The sequence below is a fragment of the Canis lupus genome, chromosome 7, assembly GCF_048164855.1.
Source record: "Canis lupus baileyi chromosome 7, mCanLup2.hap1, whole genome shotgun sequence".
Classification (NCBI taxonomy): Eukaryota; Metazoa; Chordata; class Mammalia; order Carnivora; family Canidae; genus Canis; species Canis lupus.
The window spans coordinates 71,499,515-71,517,356 of record NC_132844.1 but is presented as its reverse complement, the minus strand read 5'-3'; the positions used below and the strand labels follow the sequence as shown (position 1 = coordinate 71,517,356).

Sequence of the window (17,842 nt, the reverse complement as noted above, 5' to 3'; positions counted from 1 at the left end):
TCTCTGCCTCTCTCTGTCTCTCATGAATAAGTAAATAAAATCTTTAAAAATAAAATAAAATAAATAAAACCCTCAAGATGAAAGCATAACAACACCAATAAAAATGGTGATACTTGAGAAAGCCAGTTGTGATTTTCTCAGTCTTCTAAAACATGGATAAAATCATACTTAGAGGGATGCCTGGGTGGCTCAGCAGTTGGGCACCTGCCTTTGGCTCAGGGTGTGATCCCACAGTCCTGGGATCGAGTCCCACATCGGGCTCCCTCATGGAGCCTGCTTCTCCCTCTGCCTACGTCTCTGCCCCTCTCTCTGTGTCTCTCATGAATAAATAAATAAAATCTTTTTTAAAAATCATATTTTAAAAATCATATTTAAAAAAAATTTTTTTAAATTATATTTAGAAACCTTGCTTTTTTTTACATACAAATTAAGTGAAAACTGGCTCATGCATCAGAATGTTCATATCGACATCTTTCAGAGTAACCAAAAACTAGAAACAAACCAAATGTCTCTCAACAGAAAAATGGGCAAATAAGTTAGAGTATATTCACACAATAGATTGCTGCATCATAATGAAAAGCAACAACAAAAACAACATACTGAACATGCAAATCACATGGATGGATCTCACAAACATCATGTTGAGTGAAAGAAGCCAAACCCAACAAGTACATTCTGTATGACTTCATTTATATGACATTCAAAAGCAGAGACAACTAATCTATGGTGATAGAGGTCAGAAAGTGGTTGGTTATCTTTAGAGGTTATCAACTGGGAGGGAGCATGAGAGAACCTTTTATAGACCCAAAAATATGTTGAACTGGGTGGTGACTACATGAACAGATGGAAAAGCTCATCAGGCTGTAAATTTAACAGATACGTACCTTACTGTACCCAAGGTAAAAGGGGGAAATCTTTTTTTTTTTTTTTTTAATTTTTATTTCTTTATGATAGTCAGAGAGAGAGAGAGAGAGAGAGGGGCAGAGGGAGAAGCAGGCTCCATGCACCGGGAGCCCGACGTGGGATTCGATCCCGGGTCTCCAGGATCGCGCCCTGGGCCAAAGGCAGGCGCCAAACCGCTGCGCCACTCAGGGATCCCAAAAGGGGGAAATCTTAAACATTATACTGGTGCTGCAAATGCAGCTTCCAGACGAGTCTTTCAGAGTTGACCCTAGCTCAGTACCCTCAAGCTCCTCCTGCCTTCCCTCCCTGTAGAGAACTTTGGAAGTTGCTACATTCCTTAATCCCAGAGTGTGTGTTTGTTTGCCGTTATATAAATCCGATCTGGAGTGGGGGGGTGCGCCTGGGTGGCTCATCTAGTTAAGCATCCAGCTCTTGGTTTCAGTTCGGTCATGATCTTGAGGTCTTGGAATCAAGCCCCACTTCAAGCTCCACGCTTGGCAGGGAGTCTGCTTAGTTGGGATTCTGTTTCTCCCTCTCCTTCTGCCCCTCACCCTGTTCACACACTCTCCCCACCTCCCCCACCTAAATAAATGAATAAATAAAATATTAAAAAAAAAAAAACCTGGGGCACCTGGGTGGCTCAGTGGGTGAGTATCTACTTTTAGCTCAAATAATGATCCTGGGGTCCTGGGGACGAGTCCTGCATCAGGCTCCCCATGGGGAGCCTGCTTCTCCCTCTGCCTGTGTCTCTGCCTCTCTCTCTCTCTCTTTCTCTGTTTCTCATGAATAAATCAATAAAAATCTTAAAAAAAAAAAAATCTGATCTATGGAGGTCACCTAAGGTGGGGTGAGGTGAAGGACATTCTTCACGAGTGAGATGAGACTTCATCATATGTGAGCCCAAGGCAATATCCCTAAGTAGGGGAACCATGACATTCATCTCCCAAACCAGGACACTTTTGAGAGCAAAAGGGAGATCCATGAACATTTTCACCAGGACAACAGGCATCAACCAGAATGTCCCAGGCAAAGGGATATATAATGCAACTTCTTGATCTAAAACCTGCCAGACGGCCAGGAAAGTACACACACGGGGACAAGTGTGATTTGAACCATTTGGGACAAGGCTGGGGGTATACGAGGAGGAAATGGGCACAGAGAGTAGCCTGTGATCAATGGTGCAGAGGTGTTCTATATAATGGCTCTTCAAGGAACCTGGCCTCCAGCCCACGCCCCAGCTGCTCCCTTCCTCCTCTCCGAATTGACTGTCCCTTCTCTGGAACTCCTGGGCCTGACCCCGCTCCCTGGCCCTCCCAGCCCACGGTTCCCCTGACCTGCTCCCTTTCCCAGAACTCAGTCGTCTGAGCCCCCAGCCTGTGGTTCAGTCCTAGGCCTCAGCCTTTCCTGCCTTCGACTGAAACGGCAGCATCTTCTAAGCCCTGGGGGCTTCCCCGGGCCCAGCCAGGGGCCTAGAACCCGCCCGCCTGCCACGCTGCCACTGCCGCTTCCTCTATAAAGGGGACCCAGGCGTCCGGCCCAGGCACCCAGCCTAGCAGGTGAGACTCTCCGCCCGTCGTCCCCGTGGGTGGCAGACCCCGCTGGGCACTCTGCCCCTCTGCCTGCGCCCCAGCCCCCCAGTACCTCCTGCCTGGGGCTGGGCCTGGGTGGGTTCACTGTCGGTTTGTTCCCCTCCCTCTGATGCTTCATCAATCAGACTTTCTTCTCTGTCTCTGTCACACGTTCTCTGTTTCTACCACATACCTCTCTGTTCCCCTCTCGTGTCTGTTTCTCTTTCTGTGCCCCCCTTGTTCAGCCGGGCTTTCCCTGACTGCATCCTGTTCCCTTCTCTCGCTGCCCGGTCTCTCCCGGGCTCTGTCCGCCGGCGGGAGGCCCGTCCTCCGCCCCCCAGCCCCGCCCCGCTCACGCTCACCGCGCGGCGCACCACTCACCGGCTCTCTCCCTGCAGGTTCTCCCCATGACACCACCTGGAAGGCTCTACCTCCTGAGGGTGCGCAGCGCCCCCGTCCTCCTCCTCCTGGGGCTGCTGCTGGGACTGCCGCCTGGGGCCCAGGTGAGGCAGCAGGAGAATGGGGGCTGCAGGGGTTGTCCAGCCACACTTTGGGCCTTAAGCCACCCTCCACCCTTTTGTCCTCTAGGGGTTTCCTGGTGTCGGCATCTCACCCTCGGCTGCCCGGACTGCCTACCAGCACCCTCAGAAGCACTTCATACAAGGCACCCTCAAACCTGCTGCTCATCTTATTGGTAAACAGCACCTGGCGCTCTGGACATGTGGCTCCCAACTCTCCTCCCACACCCCCTTCAAGGGACCAAGCATCTAGTGCACTTCTCCCCTAACTTCCCCCACCCTCCCACATAGAGGTATCCCACTCCCATCTGTCCTCCCAGCCACCCCCAGGAACTCAGCCCAGTACCTACTTCCTCAGGGTTTAAGACTGCTGACACCCCAGGTTCTTGACCCCTCCTGTTCCCTCTTTCTCCTCCTAGGAGACCCCAGCATCCAGAACTCGCTGCGCTGGAGAGCAAACACGGATCGTGCCTTCCTCCGCCATGGCTTCTCTCTGAGCAACAATTCCCTCCTGGTCCCCACCAGTGGCCTCTACTTTGTCTACTCCCAGGTGGTCTTCTCAGGGGAAGGCTGCTTCCCCAAGGCCACCCCCACCCCACTCTACCTGGCCCATGAGGTCCAGCTCTTTTCCTCCCAGTACCCCTTCCATGTGCCTCTCCTCAGTGCTCAGAAGTCTGTGTGCCCAGGGCCACAGGGACCTTGGGTGCGCTCTGTGTACCAGGGAGCTGTGTTCCTGCTTACCCAGGGAGACCAGCTATCCACTCACACCGATGGCATCTCCCACCTACTCCTCAGCCCCAGTAGTGTCTTCTTTGGAGCCTTCGCTCTGTAGAAAAATCCAGAAAAAAAAAATTGGTTTCAAGACCTTTTCCCCATTTTGCCTCCATTCTGACCACTTCAAGGGTCACCGTGCCTCTCTTTTGACCCTTCCAATAGCCTCAAGTCTCCCCTGCTCGAGTTACCTGGAGCTTCCAAAGAAGGAATTCTAAGGCACTCCAGGGGACCATACCTCCCTTCAGCATACCCCAATGCTAGGCTGAGGAGTTCGAGTTCTGCCTAGAAATTCCTGCCGGTTCTCCAACTGTCCTACCAGTCTAAGGAGGACCTAGCCATGGACATGGAGGGGGCAGACACCAGGAGGAGCTTGGGTGGATAACAGAAGGCAGGGGAGGGGGGATTATTTATGAAGGGGAAAAATTAAATTATTTATTTATGGAGAATGGAGGGAAGGAAATAATAGAAGTCCACCAGAAGAGAGAGAGAGAGAGAGAGAGAGAAATATGCCCAAGAGATGAAGAGCAAGAGAACATCGGCATAAGGATAACCCAGTGAAAGAGAAACCAAGCATGTCTGAGACACCAGGGAGCTCTAGAAGGAAGCAAAGGACTCTTCAGATCAACCACTGCTTGACTAGACATCCCATGAGGAGACATCTGCACCTTCAACGAAGCCCAATAAACCTCTTTTCTCTGAAATGCTGTCTATGTCTGTCTGTCTGGGAGGGGAGAATTTTCCTGGTCTCAAAGAAATGGAAGGGGGACAGGGGCCTCAGAAGAGACAGTAACTGTGGAGCTGCAAGGAGATGAAGGGGCCTAAGGAGCTTGGGGGGCGAGGGGGGATGTGGCAGGATCACAGGGGTGAGGCAGCCAGACTGCTCAGGGAAACTGAAGGATAAGCTGGGAAGAGAAAGGAAAAATAAGAGCCCAAGGTCTGCAGGAGTGGAGGTCAGGGCCCGGTGGGCTCAGACGGCTAAGTGTGGAGGCTCAGAGGAAAAGGGATTACAGGAGTCCTCTGGGGAGAAGCGACCACACCGAAGGCTGGGCACAGGGACCCTCTGGAAGAATGGCTGTGCAAGGGCCCTAAGGAATGGGAGACCCCCAGGTTAGGGGGGTGGGGAACATGGGAGACATTTTAGGAGACATGGTCACGGTCACACAGAGGGGCTCTGACGGCTAGGGCTATCTCCAGAAATCTGGGGGCATGGAGTTCTTTGGGACACAAGGCCACACACAGGAGCTCTGACAGAGGAGAGCTCATGCAAAAATCGGGGCTCAGAGTCCCTTGGAAGCCAAGACTGAAACCAGCACTGCTCAGTTCCCGGTCAGAATGAAAGGAGAAGCCTGCCCTCGTGGGGTGAATTCCCAGGCTTGATTTCGCTCCCACAGGGGCTGCCCCGGGTGGGTCCCTGCCATTTACCGCCCCTCCCCAGCCCATCAGGGATCCCATCCACATCTCCAGCCTCATGCTCCCTTCTCTCAAGCTCCCTCCCCCCCCCCCCCAGGGACCCAACACACGTGTCAGGACCCTGCATAGCTCCCCCTCCAAGCTCTCTCCCCACCAAGGACTCAGCTTTCTGAAGCCCCACCCCTTGCACCTTTCTGGCTCTATACCTACCAAGTCCAGTCTGGAAATCAGAGGAAAACAGGCCGCAGACCTGAACCTCAGGAAAAAAATGGAGGGAATGGGAATTGGGGGCAGAGGGAAACTGGGGTCCAGTCTCCAGGGTCCTACACAATGTACACAGCAGTGACTGGCCCAGGAAGTCTCCCTCAGAATCCGAGGGGGGCGAGTAGGAAGTATCCTTGATGCCTGGGTGTCCCCAACTTTCCAAACCCCCGCCCCCACGATGGAGAAGAAACCGAGACCGAAGGTGTAGGGCCCCACCGCTTCCTCCAGATGAGCTCATGGGTTTCTCCACCAAGGAAGTTTTCCGCTGCTTGATTGAGAGCCTTTCCCCGCCCTCCTCTCGCCCCGCGGGTATATAAATGCAGCTGTTTGCACACCCAGCCAGCAGGAGCTCCCTCAGCGAGGACACCAGGGGACCAGCGGGGAGAGAGCACGCAACTCCAGAGGCCCCTGGAAATAACTTCTCAGACGACGCCCCCCCAGACAAGCAGCCAGGCGATTCTCTCCCTCTAATATACAAGGCCCCAGGGCTCTACCGTCTCCCCACTGGACTTGAGCCCCTCTCAGAAGCACACCATGAGCACTGAAAGCATGATCCGGGACGTGGAGCTGGCCGAGGAGCCGCTCCCCAAGAAGGCGGGGGGCCCCCCGGGCTCCAGAAGGTGCTTCTGCCTCAGCCTCTTCTCCTTCCTCCTCGTCGCAGGGGCCACCACACTCTTCTGCCTGCTGCACTTTGGAGTGATCGGCCCCCAGAGGGAAGAGGTGAGTGCCCCACGGAGGACTTGGCTCATTCTCCCGCCAGGGAGGGTGGTGGTGCTGGTGGGGACCATTGAGAGAGGAAAATGTGGAGAAAGATGGGGAGGCAGAAGGAGATATGGGGAGAGATGGAAGAGGGAGAGCGAGGAGCACATGGAAGATGCTCATGGATTGCTTCTTGAATGAATGAATGAATGAATGAATGATGAATGAATGAGCATGCAGACAGACATATGTAAAGAGAGATGTGTGGAGAGATGTGGGGTGTGGGTAGAGAGATGGGGACAGAACAAGTGATATGAATAAAGATGGTGAGACAGAAAGATATGGACAATATGAGAGAGAGATAAGGAAAAATGTGAGAAAAGAGATAAGGAAAGATGAAGGTGTCTGGCTCATGGAAGCCACTCCGCGAAAGTGTTGTGATATGGATGAATGGACAAGGGATGGATGGGAGAGAAAACTAAAGTCTGAGCTGCATAAGCTGTTTCTCCTACAGGGGTGACTTGCTCTGATGCTAAACCTCCTTCTTCTCCCCAACAGCTCCCAAATGGCCTCCAACTAATCAGCCCTCTTGCCCAGACAGTCAGTAAGTATCTCCAAAGCCTCTCTCCTCATTCTGACCTTGTGTGGGAGTGAATCCTGGGAGAGAAGCAGGAGGGAGATTCAGGCACTTGTTTGAGGGGAGGAGGCATGGAGGTCAAAGTAGTGGGATCTTTTCCAGGAAGCTTAAGGATCTCACCATTTTCTTTCCTCTTCCCTCCTCAGAATCATCTTCTCGAACCCCAAGTGACAAGCCAGTAGCTCATGTTGTAGGTAAGAGCTCTGCGGAGGCAACTGGGTGGGGGATGGGGAAGCACATCGGCTATTGAGGGATAGGATTTGGGGGCTGACCCCAGGCTGAGGGTAAACAGACCTTAGAGATGGTATGAGAGGGACTCACTGGCCTTGAGGCGGATACTCAGAATCTCATGGCCAGATGGTATGTGGGAAGGCAGAGGGGACAGGAACCGGATGTGGGGGGGGGGGGCAGAACCCGAGGGCCAGGATGTGGAGAGTGGAACTGACAGGGGTCACACTGACTCACCCCTCTCTCCTTCTCTTCTTCCCTCCAGCAAACCCCGAAGCTGAGGGGCAGCTCCAGTGGCTGAGCCGACGTGCCAATGCCCTCCTGGCCAACGGCGTGGAGCTGACAGACAACCAGCTGATAGTGCCGTCAGATGGGTTGTACCTCATCTACTCCCAGGTCCTCTTCAAGGGCCAAGGGTGCCCTTCCACCCATGTGCTCCTCACCCACACCATCAGCCGCTTCGCCGTCTCCTACCAGACAAAGGTCAACCTACTCTCTGCCATCAAGAGCCCTTGCCAAAGGGAGACCCCAGAGGGGACCGAGGCCAAGCCCTGGTACGAGCCCATCTACCTGGGAGGGGTCTTCCAACTGGAGAAGGGTGATCGACTCAGCGCTGAGATCAATCTGCCTAACTATCTGGACTTTGCCGAGTCCGGGCAGGTGTACTTTGGAATCATTGCCCTGTAAGGGGGTAGGACGTCCATTCTTGCCCAAACCGACCCTTTGATCACTCACTTCCTCTGACCCCTCACCCCCTTCAGGCTTAGAAAGAGAATTAAGGGCTCAGGGCTGGGCCTCAAGCTTAGAACTTTAAACGACACTTAGAAACCTAAGATCCAGGGATGTGAGACCCCGATGACATGACACAGCACTGGCCACCACCAAGAATTCAAACCAGGGCTTCCAGCACTCACTGGAGACCTCAGGTTTGGATCCCTGAATGCAACTTGGAATTCTTGGAATGTAGGGGTCAGGGAACCTTCAGTTCTGGCTAGAACACTTCAGAACAACCCTTGAGAAGATCTCAACTAGAATCTGACATGAGTGGATCTCACACCTCCCTTTCGTCATATGTTCCCAGACTCTTCCTGAGAAGGAAAGCCCAGTGACTCCCACGTGGAGCCAGCTCTTCCTATTTATGTTTGCACTTGTGATTATTTATTATTTATTTATTATTTATTTATTTACTGATGGATGTATTTATTTGGGAAGTTGGGGTGTCCTGGAAGACCGAACGTAGGGGCTGCCTTGGCTCAGACGTGTTTTCTGTGAAAACGGAGCTGAACTCTAGGCTGTTCCCACCTGGCCTCCTGGCCTCTGTGCCTCCTTTTGCTTATGTTTTTCAAAAATATTTATCTGATAGAGTTATCTAAACAATGCTGATTTGGTGACTGACTGTCGCTACATCGTGGAACCTCTGCTCCCCAGGGGAGTTATGTCTGTAATCGCCCTACTGGTCAGTGGCGAGAAATAAAATGTGCTTGAAAAAGAAACACAGTCTCTTTCTTGGAATTAATTCTGAATCTTCCTCTCCTCCGGGGTGGGAGGCCACTCCCTGAAGTCCTCTCTCTATAAGCCTTCAGATCCTTGAACCTGGGGCGCCTAGGTAGCTCATCCAGTGGGTTGAGCCTCTGACTTCTGATTTTTGGCTCAGGTTGTGATCTCAGGCTGGTGGGATCGAGCCCCATGTCTCTGCAGGGAGTCCGCTTCTCTTCCTCTCTCTCTGCCTCTCCCTCTGCTCACTCACACGTGTGCGTTCTCTCTCTCAAATAGATGAAGAATTTTTTTTAAATCCCTGAATCCATATAAAAAATGCAGAGAAGAGTTTGTTTTTGTTTTTATTTTTTAAATGATCCCTAGGCACCTAGGTGGCTCAGCGGTTTAGTGCTGCCTTCAGCCCAGGGCGTGATCCTGGAGACCTGGGATCGAGTTCTGTGTTGGACTCCCTGCATGGAGCCTGCTTCTCCCTCTGCCTGTGTCTCTGCCTCTCTCTGTCTCTCTCTATGTCTCTCATGAATAAATAAATAAAATATTTTTTAAAAAATAAAAAATAAATGATCCCTGAACACGGTCCCCACTCACAGGACTACTGAGGCTCAGGAGACCCTCCGTATAACAAAGCCCTGTCAAACAGGCCCCTCCCCCAGGAAACTGAAGCCTGAACCTAATACCTCTCCCTCAGGGCGTGGGAATTTCCAACTCTGGGAATTCCAATGGGGAAGTCCTGCACCTGAAATGCTCAGGTGAGGTTTCCTGCTGTTGCTGCCTGTAGGAGAGTCTGGGAAGGGCCACATTCTCAGGCATCTGAATCACAGCCAAAGGACTTCCAGATATTCAGATCGCCTGATCCTAGGCTCCCCAGCAGCCCTAACTGTACAACATGAACCAGTTACTCTGCCTCATCTACCCACCAAAGACAGAAACACATCCCGCAAATGGGTCCACAAAAGAAGAGAAGGCCCAAGCTACATCTGAGCACGTAGCATAGCACTTGGCATAGTAACCACTCAGTGAATTCTGACTTTCTATCTGCTTTCATCTCTCAGTGAGTGGAATTGAAGAGACGAAAGAAAATTCAGAAACAGGAATAGGATACGGGTGAAGGACTCACATAGCAGCTCTCACAGATGTTCTTGGTGAATATGAGGGAGGGTCATGAGGTAGATGGGCTGGAAAGAGAAAAGGGCCCTCTCTCCTCAGGAATTCCTAGTTCCTGGGCAGCCCAGGTGGCTCAGCGGTTTAGCGCCGCCTTCAGCCCAGGGCGTGATCCCGGAACTCGAGATCGAGACCCATGTTGGGCTCCCTGCCTGGAGCCTGCTTCTCCCTCTACCTGTGTCTCTGCCTCTCTCTCTCTCTCTCATGAATAAATGAACAAAATCTTTAAAAAATAAAAAAAGGAATTCCTGGTTCTTCTGGAGACAGTCGAAGATCCAGAGGGTGGGAGCCCCACTGGATTCAAGCCCGACAGCTCTGGCAGGAAGGGGAAAACTGTGTGGTATGACGCAGGGGTGGGATGGCTCACTGGAGTGACCTAGATAGGGCCTCCTCCAGCCGAGAGCTGAAAGTCGGTCATGGGGTGCATGGGGTGAGGGGACTGCTGTTACTCGCCCTGGGGCCCCCACACTTGCCAATGATATATGGAAAGCAGACCTGAAGTGTGAACGAGGGGTGAGGACTTTCCATCTCACCCTGGACAGGGCCAGTGGTCCCAGAGTTTCCTCCTCCCTTTCCTCTCCAGGCTTACCCAGCCCCTATCTTTCCACCTCCTCCCTCACACCCAATGAGCTATAAGTTTTTCTTTGGAGGGCAGTTGACTGGGTAGTGGCTGAAGGGGCCTTTGGGCAGCAGGGAAGAAGTGCTAGGCCCTCAGGGCTTCATTCCTTCTCCCCCAGCCCTGTTGCTCTGGGGAAGCTGCTAACCTTCCCCTGTCACCATCCTGCTCTCTGATGAGAGGGACGCCAGAGAAAAGCCTGCCCTGTGGAGTCTGGGGAGGACCAGGTGGCTCTGAGAAGAAGGTGCTTGGAGATGCTTCGGGGTTTGAGGAGATGCCCTTCTTCCCCCTTCCCACTGGGCTAGTAATGCTGGGGCAAGTTCATTCAGAGGCAGGAGGTGGGTGGGAACCGAGCAGATGGGCTTCTCAGAGGGCAGAGGCCAGAGGAAGGGATACGAATTGTTTCAAGCAACCAGAAAAAGAGAGCCTGTGGGGACACCTGTGTAGCGCCCCGACAAGACCCGGGCGCAGCGCGGCACCTGTGTTTGGCAGCACTAGAGCTTTACGGACTTTATTCTCTTGGGGCTCGCCAGCAGATTCCAGACGGGCCCCTACACTTCCCCGGCCTCAGCCCACCATCACCGCCCCGAAGAAGGTCTTCCCCCGGCGGTAGTCCACCATATCGGGGTGACTGATGTTGACGTACACGCGCTCGCCCCTGCGGAGCTGTACCAGGCCGCCGAAGCCCACGCTCGTGTACCAGAGCGGCCCGTACTCGCGCGCCCGGGCCGGGCCGGGGGCCGGGGTGACGGTCTCCGCGCCCTCCAGCAGCAGCTCGGGAGACCCGGGCCCGTAGGCGCCCCCCGCGCGGAACAGGCGGCTGCGCAGCGTCACCGGGGGCTCGGGCGGGCCCCGGCCGGCAGGGGGCGCCCGGCCCCGGTAGCCGACGTGACAGTAGAGGTAGTAGAGGCCGTCCCGGGGGAGCGCCAGCCCCTCGGCGCCCGAGAACAGCGTCCCGCTCCTCAGAAACGCCTCCTCTTTCTTCGCCTCCCAGCCGAGGCCCTGCCCCTTGGTCCAGGCGCCTGCGGAGAGACGGGCCTGTCGGCGCCCGGGGCCGGCCTGGAGGAGCGGGCCGGGCCGGGGACGTCGGGGTGCGCCCGGGACAGCACGCGGGCGTTTACGCCCCCGCAGGCAGCGGCCGGCCCGAGAGCGCGTGGGCGCCCCCGCCGCGGCGACGACGGGCAGGGGCTGGGGCCCCGGGGGCGGGGCGGGGCCGGGCGGGGCGCGGAGACCCAGCCGCGTTTTGCCTGCTCCAGGACGGGAGAGGCTGGGATGCGGGAGGAGAGGAAGGTGGGCGCTGTAGGGCCCAGGGGGGTGATGCAGGTCCCACTCCGAGCCCCGCAACAGCAGAGCAAAGGGAGTCTAACTGTGACGAGCAGAACCGGCCCCCTGGGACCACCTATGAGGTCCTTACCTATGAGGTGGGCGGCGGGGAGCCTGGAACTGAAATCTGCTTCTGCTTCCTCCTCTGGCAGCTCCTGTGACCCTGGAAGAGGGGAAGAGTCCACTATTGGGGCCCGGGGTGGTCATCCATGCGTGGTGCCCCTGAGAGGACAGGGTGTCCGGGTGGGATTCCAGAGGAAGAGTACATCGGGGTGCAGATAGATGGGACCTGGGCATCCCTGAAAGGCTGGAGCAGGGGAGGGGAAGATGGTCTGCTCTTACCCAATCGCTGCTGGGCCTGGGCTTGCATCCCCGGGTCAGCGGTCCTGGTTACCTGAGCAGGTGGGGTCACAGTGCCCAAAGTTCAGTTTTAGCTGACGCCAGCCCCACCCCTCCCATCGCAGACTCAAGCTCCAGGCCTGAGGTGGATTCCCACCAGTCCTATCCCCAGCACACATCTCCCTGAGAGCGCCAGCAAGTGAGGCATATGGACTTGGTCAGAGATGGAGGGCTGAGGATGTGATGGGGAGAGGAGAGGAGATAGCCACACAAGCAGGAAGGAGCTTGGAGCTAGCAGGACACAATAGCGTCACAGAACATGGAAGGAGGACCAGCAAAGAGACAGACAAGGCATCCCCACCAGGCACAGCCAAGCCAACTGAGCAGGATGACACAAGAGACCCCCAGGCATCGAGAGAGGTAAGTGGGCATTAGCATACAGCCCTTCTAAGGCTGGCTGCATCTACTCACCAGTCCTCCTCCTGGCTCCTGGGGCACCAAGGCCCTCACAGCCAAGACAGTGATAGGCACAGCCAGCAGCAGGGTCACCAGGGAAGTGGCTCCTGCCACAGCCAGCAGGAGGCAGCCCTTCCCCTGGGGCCTCCTACCCCAGCCCTCTAGCCACAGTGCCCCCATTGAGACTGAGCTAGGGCCAGGGCAGGGGGGCTTTCATACCTAAGGGGTGGGGCCACCCCCTCCCCATAGACCCACACACCTGGCTGGGACTTTCCCCACACCCCTGCTCCCCTCACCCAGCTTCCTGTTTACCCAGAGCTGGGGTGGGGCAGCTGGATGTCAGGTTCTCTGAACTGGGGAAGGAGTTGGGGTGAAGAGACAGGCCTGCAGGGTAGAGCTGGAGGGGGCCTTAGAGATCTTCTGGCTCAGCGGGGAGAGATGATAGCTTACAGAAAGGCAGGAAGGAAAGCTGCATGAGGAGAACACCCAACTGCATTTCTAGGGCAGTCTGCATTCTTCTACACCCCAGTGATGGGTGCTGGAGGGAGGGCTGTATCCACATCCTTGAGGTCAAGCGCTGCAATAGGAGGACAAAAACTGAGGTCTTGAGGGATGGATATCTGGGTCCCTGAGAAGAACTTATGCTCGCACTGGATTGATGCCCCCTTCCATCCCCTCACTTACCCCTAACGCCCAGAGCTTGCTGAGAAGCAGAGTTAAGCCAATCCACAGAAATAGTAGGTGAAAGGGGCCTCAGCCTCCCCACTGACTATTGACTCACTGAGGAGTGATGGAAATGAGTATTACCTCCCTTGCTCCACAGAGTGTAGACAGGAGAGCGATGGGGGCATGGCCCCAACTCCTAAGAGCTTCACTGTCTAAAGTGGGCCCCATCCATGTTTATGAATAAATGAAGGAAGGACAAATGAATGAATGAGGAAGCAAAATAGAGCAGCAATGAATGGTATGGTAGACAGTGCAGTGGGAGTTGAAGGGAGGAAAGACCAGGTCCAAGGAAGTTGGAGGTGGTCCCAGATCATGTCCCCTTCTTAATAACATCTCTGGGGATCCCCGGATGGCACAGCGGTTTGGTGCCTGCCTTTGGCCCAGGGCGCGATCCTGGAGACCCGGGATCGAATCCCACATCGGGCTCCCGGTGCATGGAGCCTGCTTCTCCCTCTGCCTGTGTCTCTGCCTCTCTCTCTCTCTCTGTGACTATCATAAATAAATAAAAATTAAAAAAAAATAAGATCTCTGCAATTAGGTAATAGTAATAATAATGTAGCTGTTATACAAATAGCACGTAGCATGTGCTTGCCACCGATCCATGCACTTTATATATAGTAATTCTTTTAATCCTGACAAAAACTCTACGAAGAAACTGAGGTACAGAGAGGTAAAGGAACTTATAGAAAGCCACGCTGTAGTGGCAGGGTCAGGATTTGAACCCAGGCAGTCTGGCTCCACAGATTTGACCACAAGACAGTTAAACACACACACACACACACACACACACACCCTGAGTTTTTACATTTTAATGTATGTAAATCTTAACTTCCTCAGAACCCCAAAAAAGAAATGAGGAAATAAAAGCTGGATTCGAATCACTGATAAGCATGGTAAAAGGTTTAGAGGTAAGATGTGTACTGATGTCTGCAACTTTGAAAGGTATCCATAAAAATGAGATAGATTGATAGGTATGTGATAAAGCAAATATAGAAAACTGTCAATTTTAGAATATAGGTGGTAGGGATATGTTCACTGTAAAATTATTTCAATTTTGTTCTGTTTGAACATCTTAATAATAAAATGTGTGGGGAAATAAAACCCTGAATCTTATCCTGCTGTCCAACACGGAGGACACTGTGGATGGGGGGAGAGGGAAGAAATGCCAGAAAGTTTCTGAATGTGAAGGAGGAAATGTACATGCATATGAACGCAGGCATGGATGGCACCTTACCTCCTCCCTCAACATGAGTTCTCCAGTCTCCACCCTCCTTTTTTTTAATTTAATTTAATTTAATTTAATTTAATTTATTTTATTTTATTTTATTTTATTTTATTTTATTTTATTTTATTTTATTTTATTTTATTTTATTTTATTTTTTAGTCTCCACCCTCCTTAAGGACTCCAGCACCCATCTCCTTCTCTATCTCAGTGCCACTAACAGGCCTTCATCCAGGTTACTGTCCAGAAGTTCTCAGATCACGGCTTTTATTTTTGTGCTCAACATCAGAATGCTGCCTCCTACAGGAAATCCACCTAGATTGCCTACTCTTCTTTTCCAACCCCAACTTGTCATCAGCTTTCTGTCCTAGACTCTCAGCAGTACTGAGGTACTCCTATGCATCTAGTCTGGCTGCCTCTGACTCTGTCCATCAATCAGTCAGTCAAGTGCCCTGCTAGATACAGCCTCAGAACACCAGGCAAGTTACCCCCAAACTACCAGTGCTCCCATTCTGGTGTGGGAGCCTGGAGGTGTGTCTACACATATACATTGGGATCATGAGCTCACAGCGGATGCAGTGTGAGGAGTAATTGAGGGAAAGTTAATCAGGAAAGGTACCTAGAGAAGGTATACACTCATGGACTACTAGCAGGCTCAGCAGGCTGGCTGGAGCTGAGGGGGATTATAGGCTTGGTTATGGTCCTAGGAGTCTGAAAGGAAAGATGTCATAACCCCAACCTTCAAAGCCAAATTTCCTCTCCTGACAAAGCTAGGGAGGTATCCAGACTGGGGGAGACGGTAAAGCCAGAGGAGGGGCAAGAATGTCTGAAGTGGCAACACCTCTCCACCCAGACAGCTCTGGCCAGTCTGGAGTCTCTACCCGCAGGCCACAGCTTTGGATAAGCTGGGAGAGAGTAGGCACCCTGGTAGGGAAAATGGGGGGGGGGGGCAGCCACACCCCACAGTGAAGCTAAAATGAGGGAAGAGAGTATGGCTTTTGAGGTTCCCTGAGCCCTGGAGGCACCTGCTGTCCAGCCTCTGTCTCTGCTCCCCAAAGAATTAAATACAATCTACTTCTGCTCCCACTTCCTCTCATGTCTATCTCAGGCCCTCCTCTCCACCTGTGTTTCTGCTCCACAGTCCACACACACACCCCACAATTCCTCCTGAACCTAGGAGGGTCCTAGTTGCCAGACCCTGGTCAGTGCAGCTGGCTCTGGTGGCATGAAGTCAGCAATCCCCTCTTTGCCCTCAAACAGGAACCAGTGGTTGCAGGGCAGGAAGTGCCTGAGGGGAAGTTATGGGGCCCACACGCTCCTCCATGCCACACTTCAGCCCTTGCAGGGTCTGCCCGTGGGAAGTGGCTCTCCACACCAGCCAAGTGGGGCCCTGCTCTCCTCAGTGGCTCTGGCTGAGGGGCGGCCCCAGCTGCCAGGTAGCACTGGATACCACCCTCCCCACTTTTCACTAGTCCACACATATACTGGAAACCCTGTTCCTCCTCTTCCATCAGCCCCTCACCAGAACCTAGAACTACCCAGTGCTGGAGAGGCCCCTAGGAACCACCTCATCAGTCTAGGGCAGAGGAAGGGGGGTGTGCTCTAGATTCTGGGGTTCAAGGCCATTTGTGCCACTTCTGGGCTGGACCTGCTCCTAAGAGTCTGGACTCAAGTTTGGGTTCCTCATCAGGCAAAAGGGGCACCTTTTGATACCTATGTTGTGGGGATTAGCAGTGACAAATGGAAAGTGCCCAGATCAGGGTTGACACATTAGTGGGGCTCCTCAGCCTTGGGACAGTTGTAATGAAGGGCCCCACGTCTTACACATGAGGAACTTGAGGCACGTGATGTGGCCCAGGCCACTTAGCTGAGCAGAGCAGGGCTACATTTCCTGACCTCCGGGTCAGTCTTCAGTGCTGGACCTAATGACAGTTTGTGAGAAATGGAGAGAGGGTAAGGAAACCCTCTGCCCAGGGAGGGTGGTGGGGAGAGAGGATAAAAGGCAGTGTATGTGTACTTTTACACATAGTAGGTGGGCAAGGGACCTCTGTGGGGAGACCCAGGGACAGCAGGGGTGGCAGTGGGAAGCCTTCGAGGGGTGAGCGGTCGTCATGCGTAGGCCTGAGGTCGTAGGCCTGAGGTAACCCATGAGAGATGGGCACCTCTGGTAGAGGTGAGGTAACCCAATCCAGGTTGAAGAATCCCAGCATGTTTCTCTGCCTCTAAACTGTTGGGGGGGTTGCAGAGACACCCAAGGCTGAGCAGGAGGATGAGCAGGAGGATGGGGGAAGCCAGAGGGACAAACGGGTCTCCCCTTCCCTGCAGGTTTATGCCCTTACCTATATGGCGGGAGCTTGGGGCTGGGGGGGCTCCTGCTCCTGGCTGTGCTCATTCTGTCCGCCTGTCTGTGTCGGCTTCATCGGAAAGGTGAGCCCCACCTTTACCCTCATTCGCCCCCCCCCCTTTCACAGAAGTCCCTGTCCCATCCCATCCCACCCGCCCCGAGACGGAGAGTGCAAGTGAGGAAACACCCTCTGGGCCGGGGCGGGGGCGCCGGCCTGCTGAGCTTCTTCTTTTCTTCCAGTGAGGAGGCTGGAGAGGAGCTGGGTGAGTCCGGACCGGAGGCGGCGACGGCGGCAGGACGGGCCGAGGGCCGCGAGGCGAGGCGAGGCGACACAGGGGAGGGAAAGCAGGGGCATGAAGGAGGCGGAGGCGGGAGAGGAAGAGGCAGACAGAGGGACATAAGAGAGAACTGGTGTAGGGAAAGGAAAAGGGGGCAAGAGAGAGGAGACAGAGTCAGAGAGACAGAGAACCAGAGAGAGAGAGAGAGAGAGAGAGAGAGAGTGGGCTAGAGAACGAGAGGGAGAGTAAGGGCCACGGAGCTGGAGCTGCGGGGAGAAGAGGCGGGGGGGGGGGGGGGGGGGGGGAGCGGGGCCTTAGGCGGCCGAGGCGGGGCAGGGGGCGCTGGGGGCCGTGAGGCGCGCTGGGCTGGGCAGCAGCCTGCGGGGAGGCGGGGAGGGCCGGCCCAGGGGGCTCCTCCAACCACCTCCCAGCAGCACCTTGTCCCTGGCCCCAGGCCCAGCTCTCAGAGCAAGAGCTCCACTACGCATCTCTGCTGCCCGTGCCCTGCCGTGAGGGACCCGACCTCAGCCACAGGGAAGGCTCCAAGGAGGACCCCGGCACTGAATATGCCTGCATCGCCAAAAACTAAGCCCCCCGAGCTCCCCCAGCCGCCTCCCTGAACCCAGGAGGACCCTGTGGTCCATGCAGTAAACACCATGATCTCGCCACCTTCTGTGTCTCAGTCTTCTCAGTCCAATTCAACTCCATCCCACCAAACAGCACCACCGTCAAAACCTAAGCAACTTATCTCCCCACCCATTCGGTGGTCCAGGAGTGATTCCTCGGGCAAAGAACGGTGTTGAGGGGCCCAAACTCTCCTGGAGGCCAGAAAGAGTACACATATGGGCCTGGATGGAGTGGGGGTTGACACATAGGGCTCAC

At 54.2% G+C, this 17,842-nt stretch overlaps 4 protein-coding genes and 1 long non-coding RNA gene across 7 annotated transcripts; 4 read left to right on the top strand and 1 right to left on the bottom strand.

Moving 5' to 3' along the window:
* Positions 1 to 962: 962 nt before the first annotated feature.
* Positions 963 to 4,464, top strand: LTA (lymphotoxin alpha). The gene is made up of 4 exons (XM_072833777.1): positions 963 to 2,459; positions 2,870 to 2,974; positions 3,060 to 3,165; positions 3,409 to 4,464. Exons 2-4 carry the CDS (start codon positions 2,879 to 2,881, stop codon positions 3,819 to 3,821), a joined length of 615 nt encoding a protein of 204 aa, XP_072689878.1. The 5' UTR covers positions 963 to 2,459; positions 2,870 to 2,878; the 3' UTR covers positions 3,822 to 4,464.
* Positions 4,465 to 5,758: 1,294 nt separating this feature from the next.
* TNF (tumor necrosis factor) lies at positions 5,759 to 8,494 on the top strand. Its single transcript, XM_072831606.1, has 4 exons — positions 5,759 to 6,157; positions 6,695 to 6,740; positions 6,920 to 6,967; positions 7,267 to 8,494. The coding sequence occupies exons 1-4, from the start codon at positions 5,972 to 5,974 to the stop codon at positions 7,686 to 7,688; spliced, it is 702 nt and encodes a 233-aa protein (XP_072687707.1). The 5' UTR covers positions 5,759 to 5,971; the 3' UTR covers positions 7,689 to 8,494.
* A 2,273-nt stretch (positions 8,495 to 10,767) lies between these two features.
* LTB (lymphotoxin beta) lies at positions 10,768 to 12,917 on the bottom strand. Of its 2 annotated transcripts, XM_072833757.1 has the most exons (4): positions 12,406 to 12,896; positions 11,938 to 11,989; positions 11,687 to 11,758; positions 10,768 to 11,294 (listed from the first exon to the last, which is right to left on the bottom strand). In XM_072833757.1, exons 1-4 carry the CDS (start codon positions 12,568 to 12,570, stop codon positions 10,840 to 10,842), a joined length of 744 nt encoding a protein of 247 aa, XP_072689858.1. In that variant the 5' UTR covers positions 12,571 to 12,896; the 3' UTR covers positions 10,768 to 10,839. The 2 variants fall into 2 exon arrangements, with proteins under 2 accessions (XP_072689858.1, XP_072689859.1); XM_072833758.1 differs by lacking the exons at positions 10,768 to 11,294; positions 11,938 to 11,989 and having other exon boundaries at positions 12,406 to 12,917.
* On the top strand, positions 11,473 to 14,382 carry LOC140637325 (uncharacterized). Its single transcript, XR_012034500.1, has 3 exons — positions 11,473 to 11,562; positions 12,060 to 12,354; positions 13,954 to 14,382. It is a non-coding gene; the product is annotated as an uncharacterized lncRNA (long non-coding RNA).
* A 1,756-nt stretch (positions 14,383 to 16,138) lies between these two features.
* Positions 16,139 to 17,628, top strand: LST1 (leukocyte specific transcript 1). 2 transcript variants are annotated; one of them, XM_072833763.1, is made up of 4 exons: positions 16,139 to 16,291; positions 16,664 to 16,765; positions 16,923 to 16,945; positions 17,415 to 17,628. In XM_072833763.1, exons 1-4 carry the CDS (start codon positions 16,264 to 16,266, stop codon positions 17,547 to 17,549), a joined length of 288 nt encoding a protein of 95 aa, XP_072689864.1. In that variant the 5' UTR covers positions 16,139 to 16,263; the 3' UTR covers positions 17,550 to 17,628. The 2 variants fall into 2 exon arrangements, with proteins under 2 accessions (XP_072689864.1, XP_072689866.1); XM_072833765.1 differs by having other exon boundaries at positions 16,177 to 16,273.
* Positions 17,629 to 17,842: the final 214 nt, after the last annotated feature.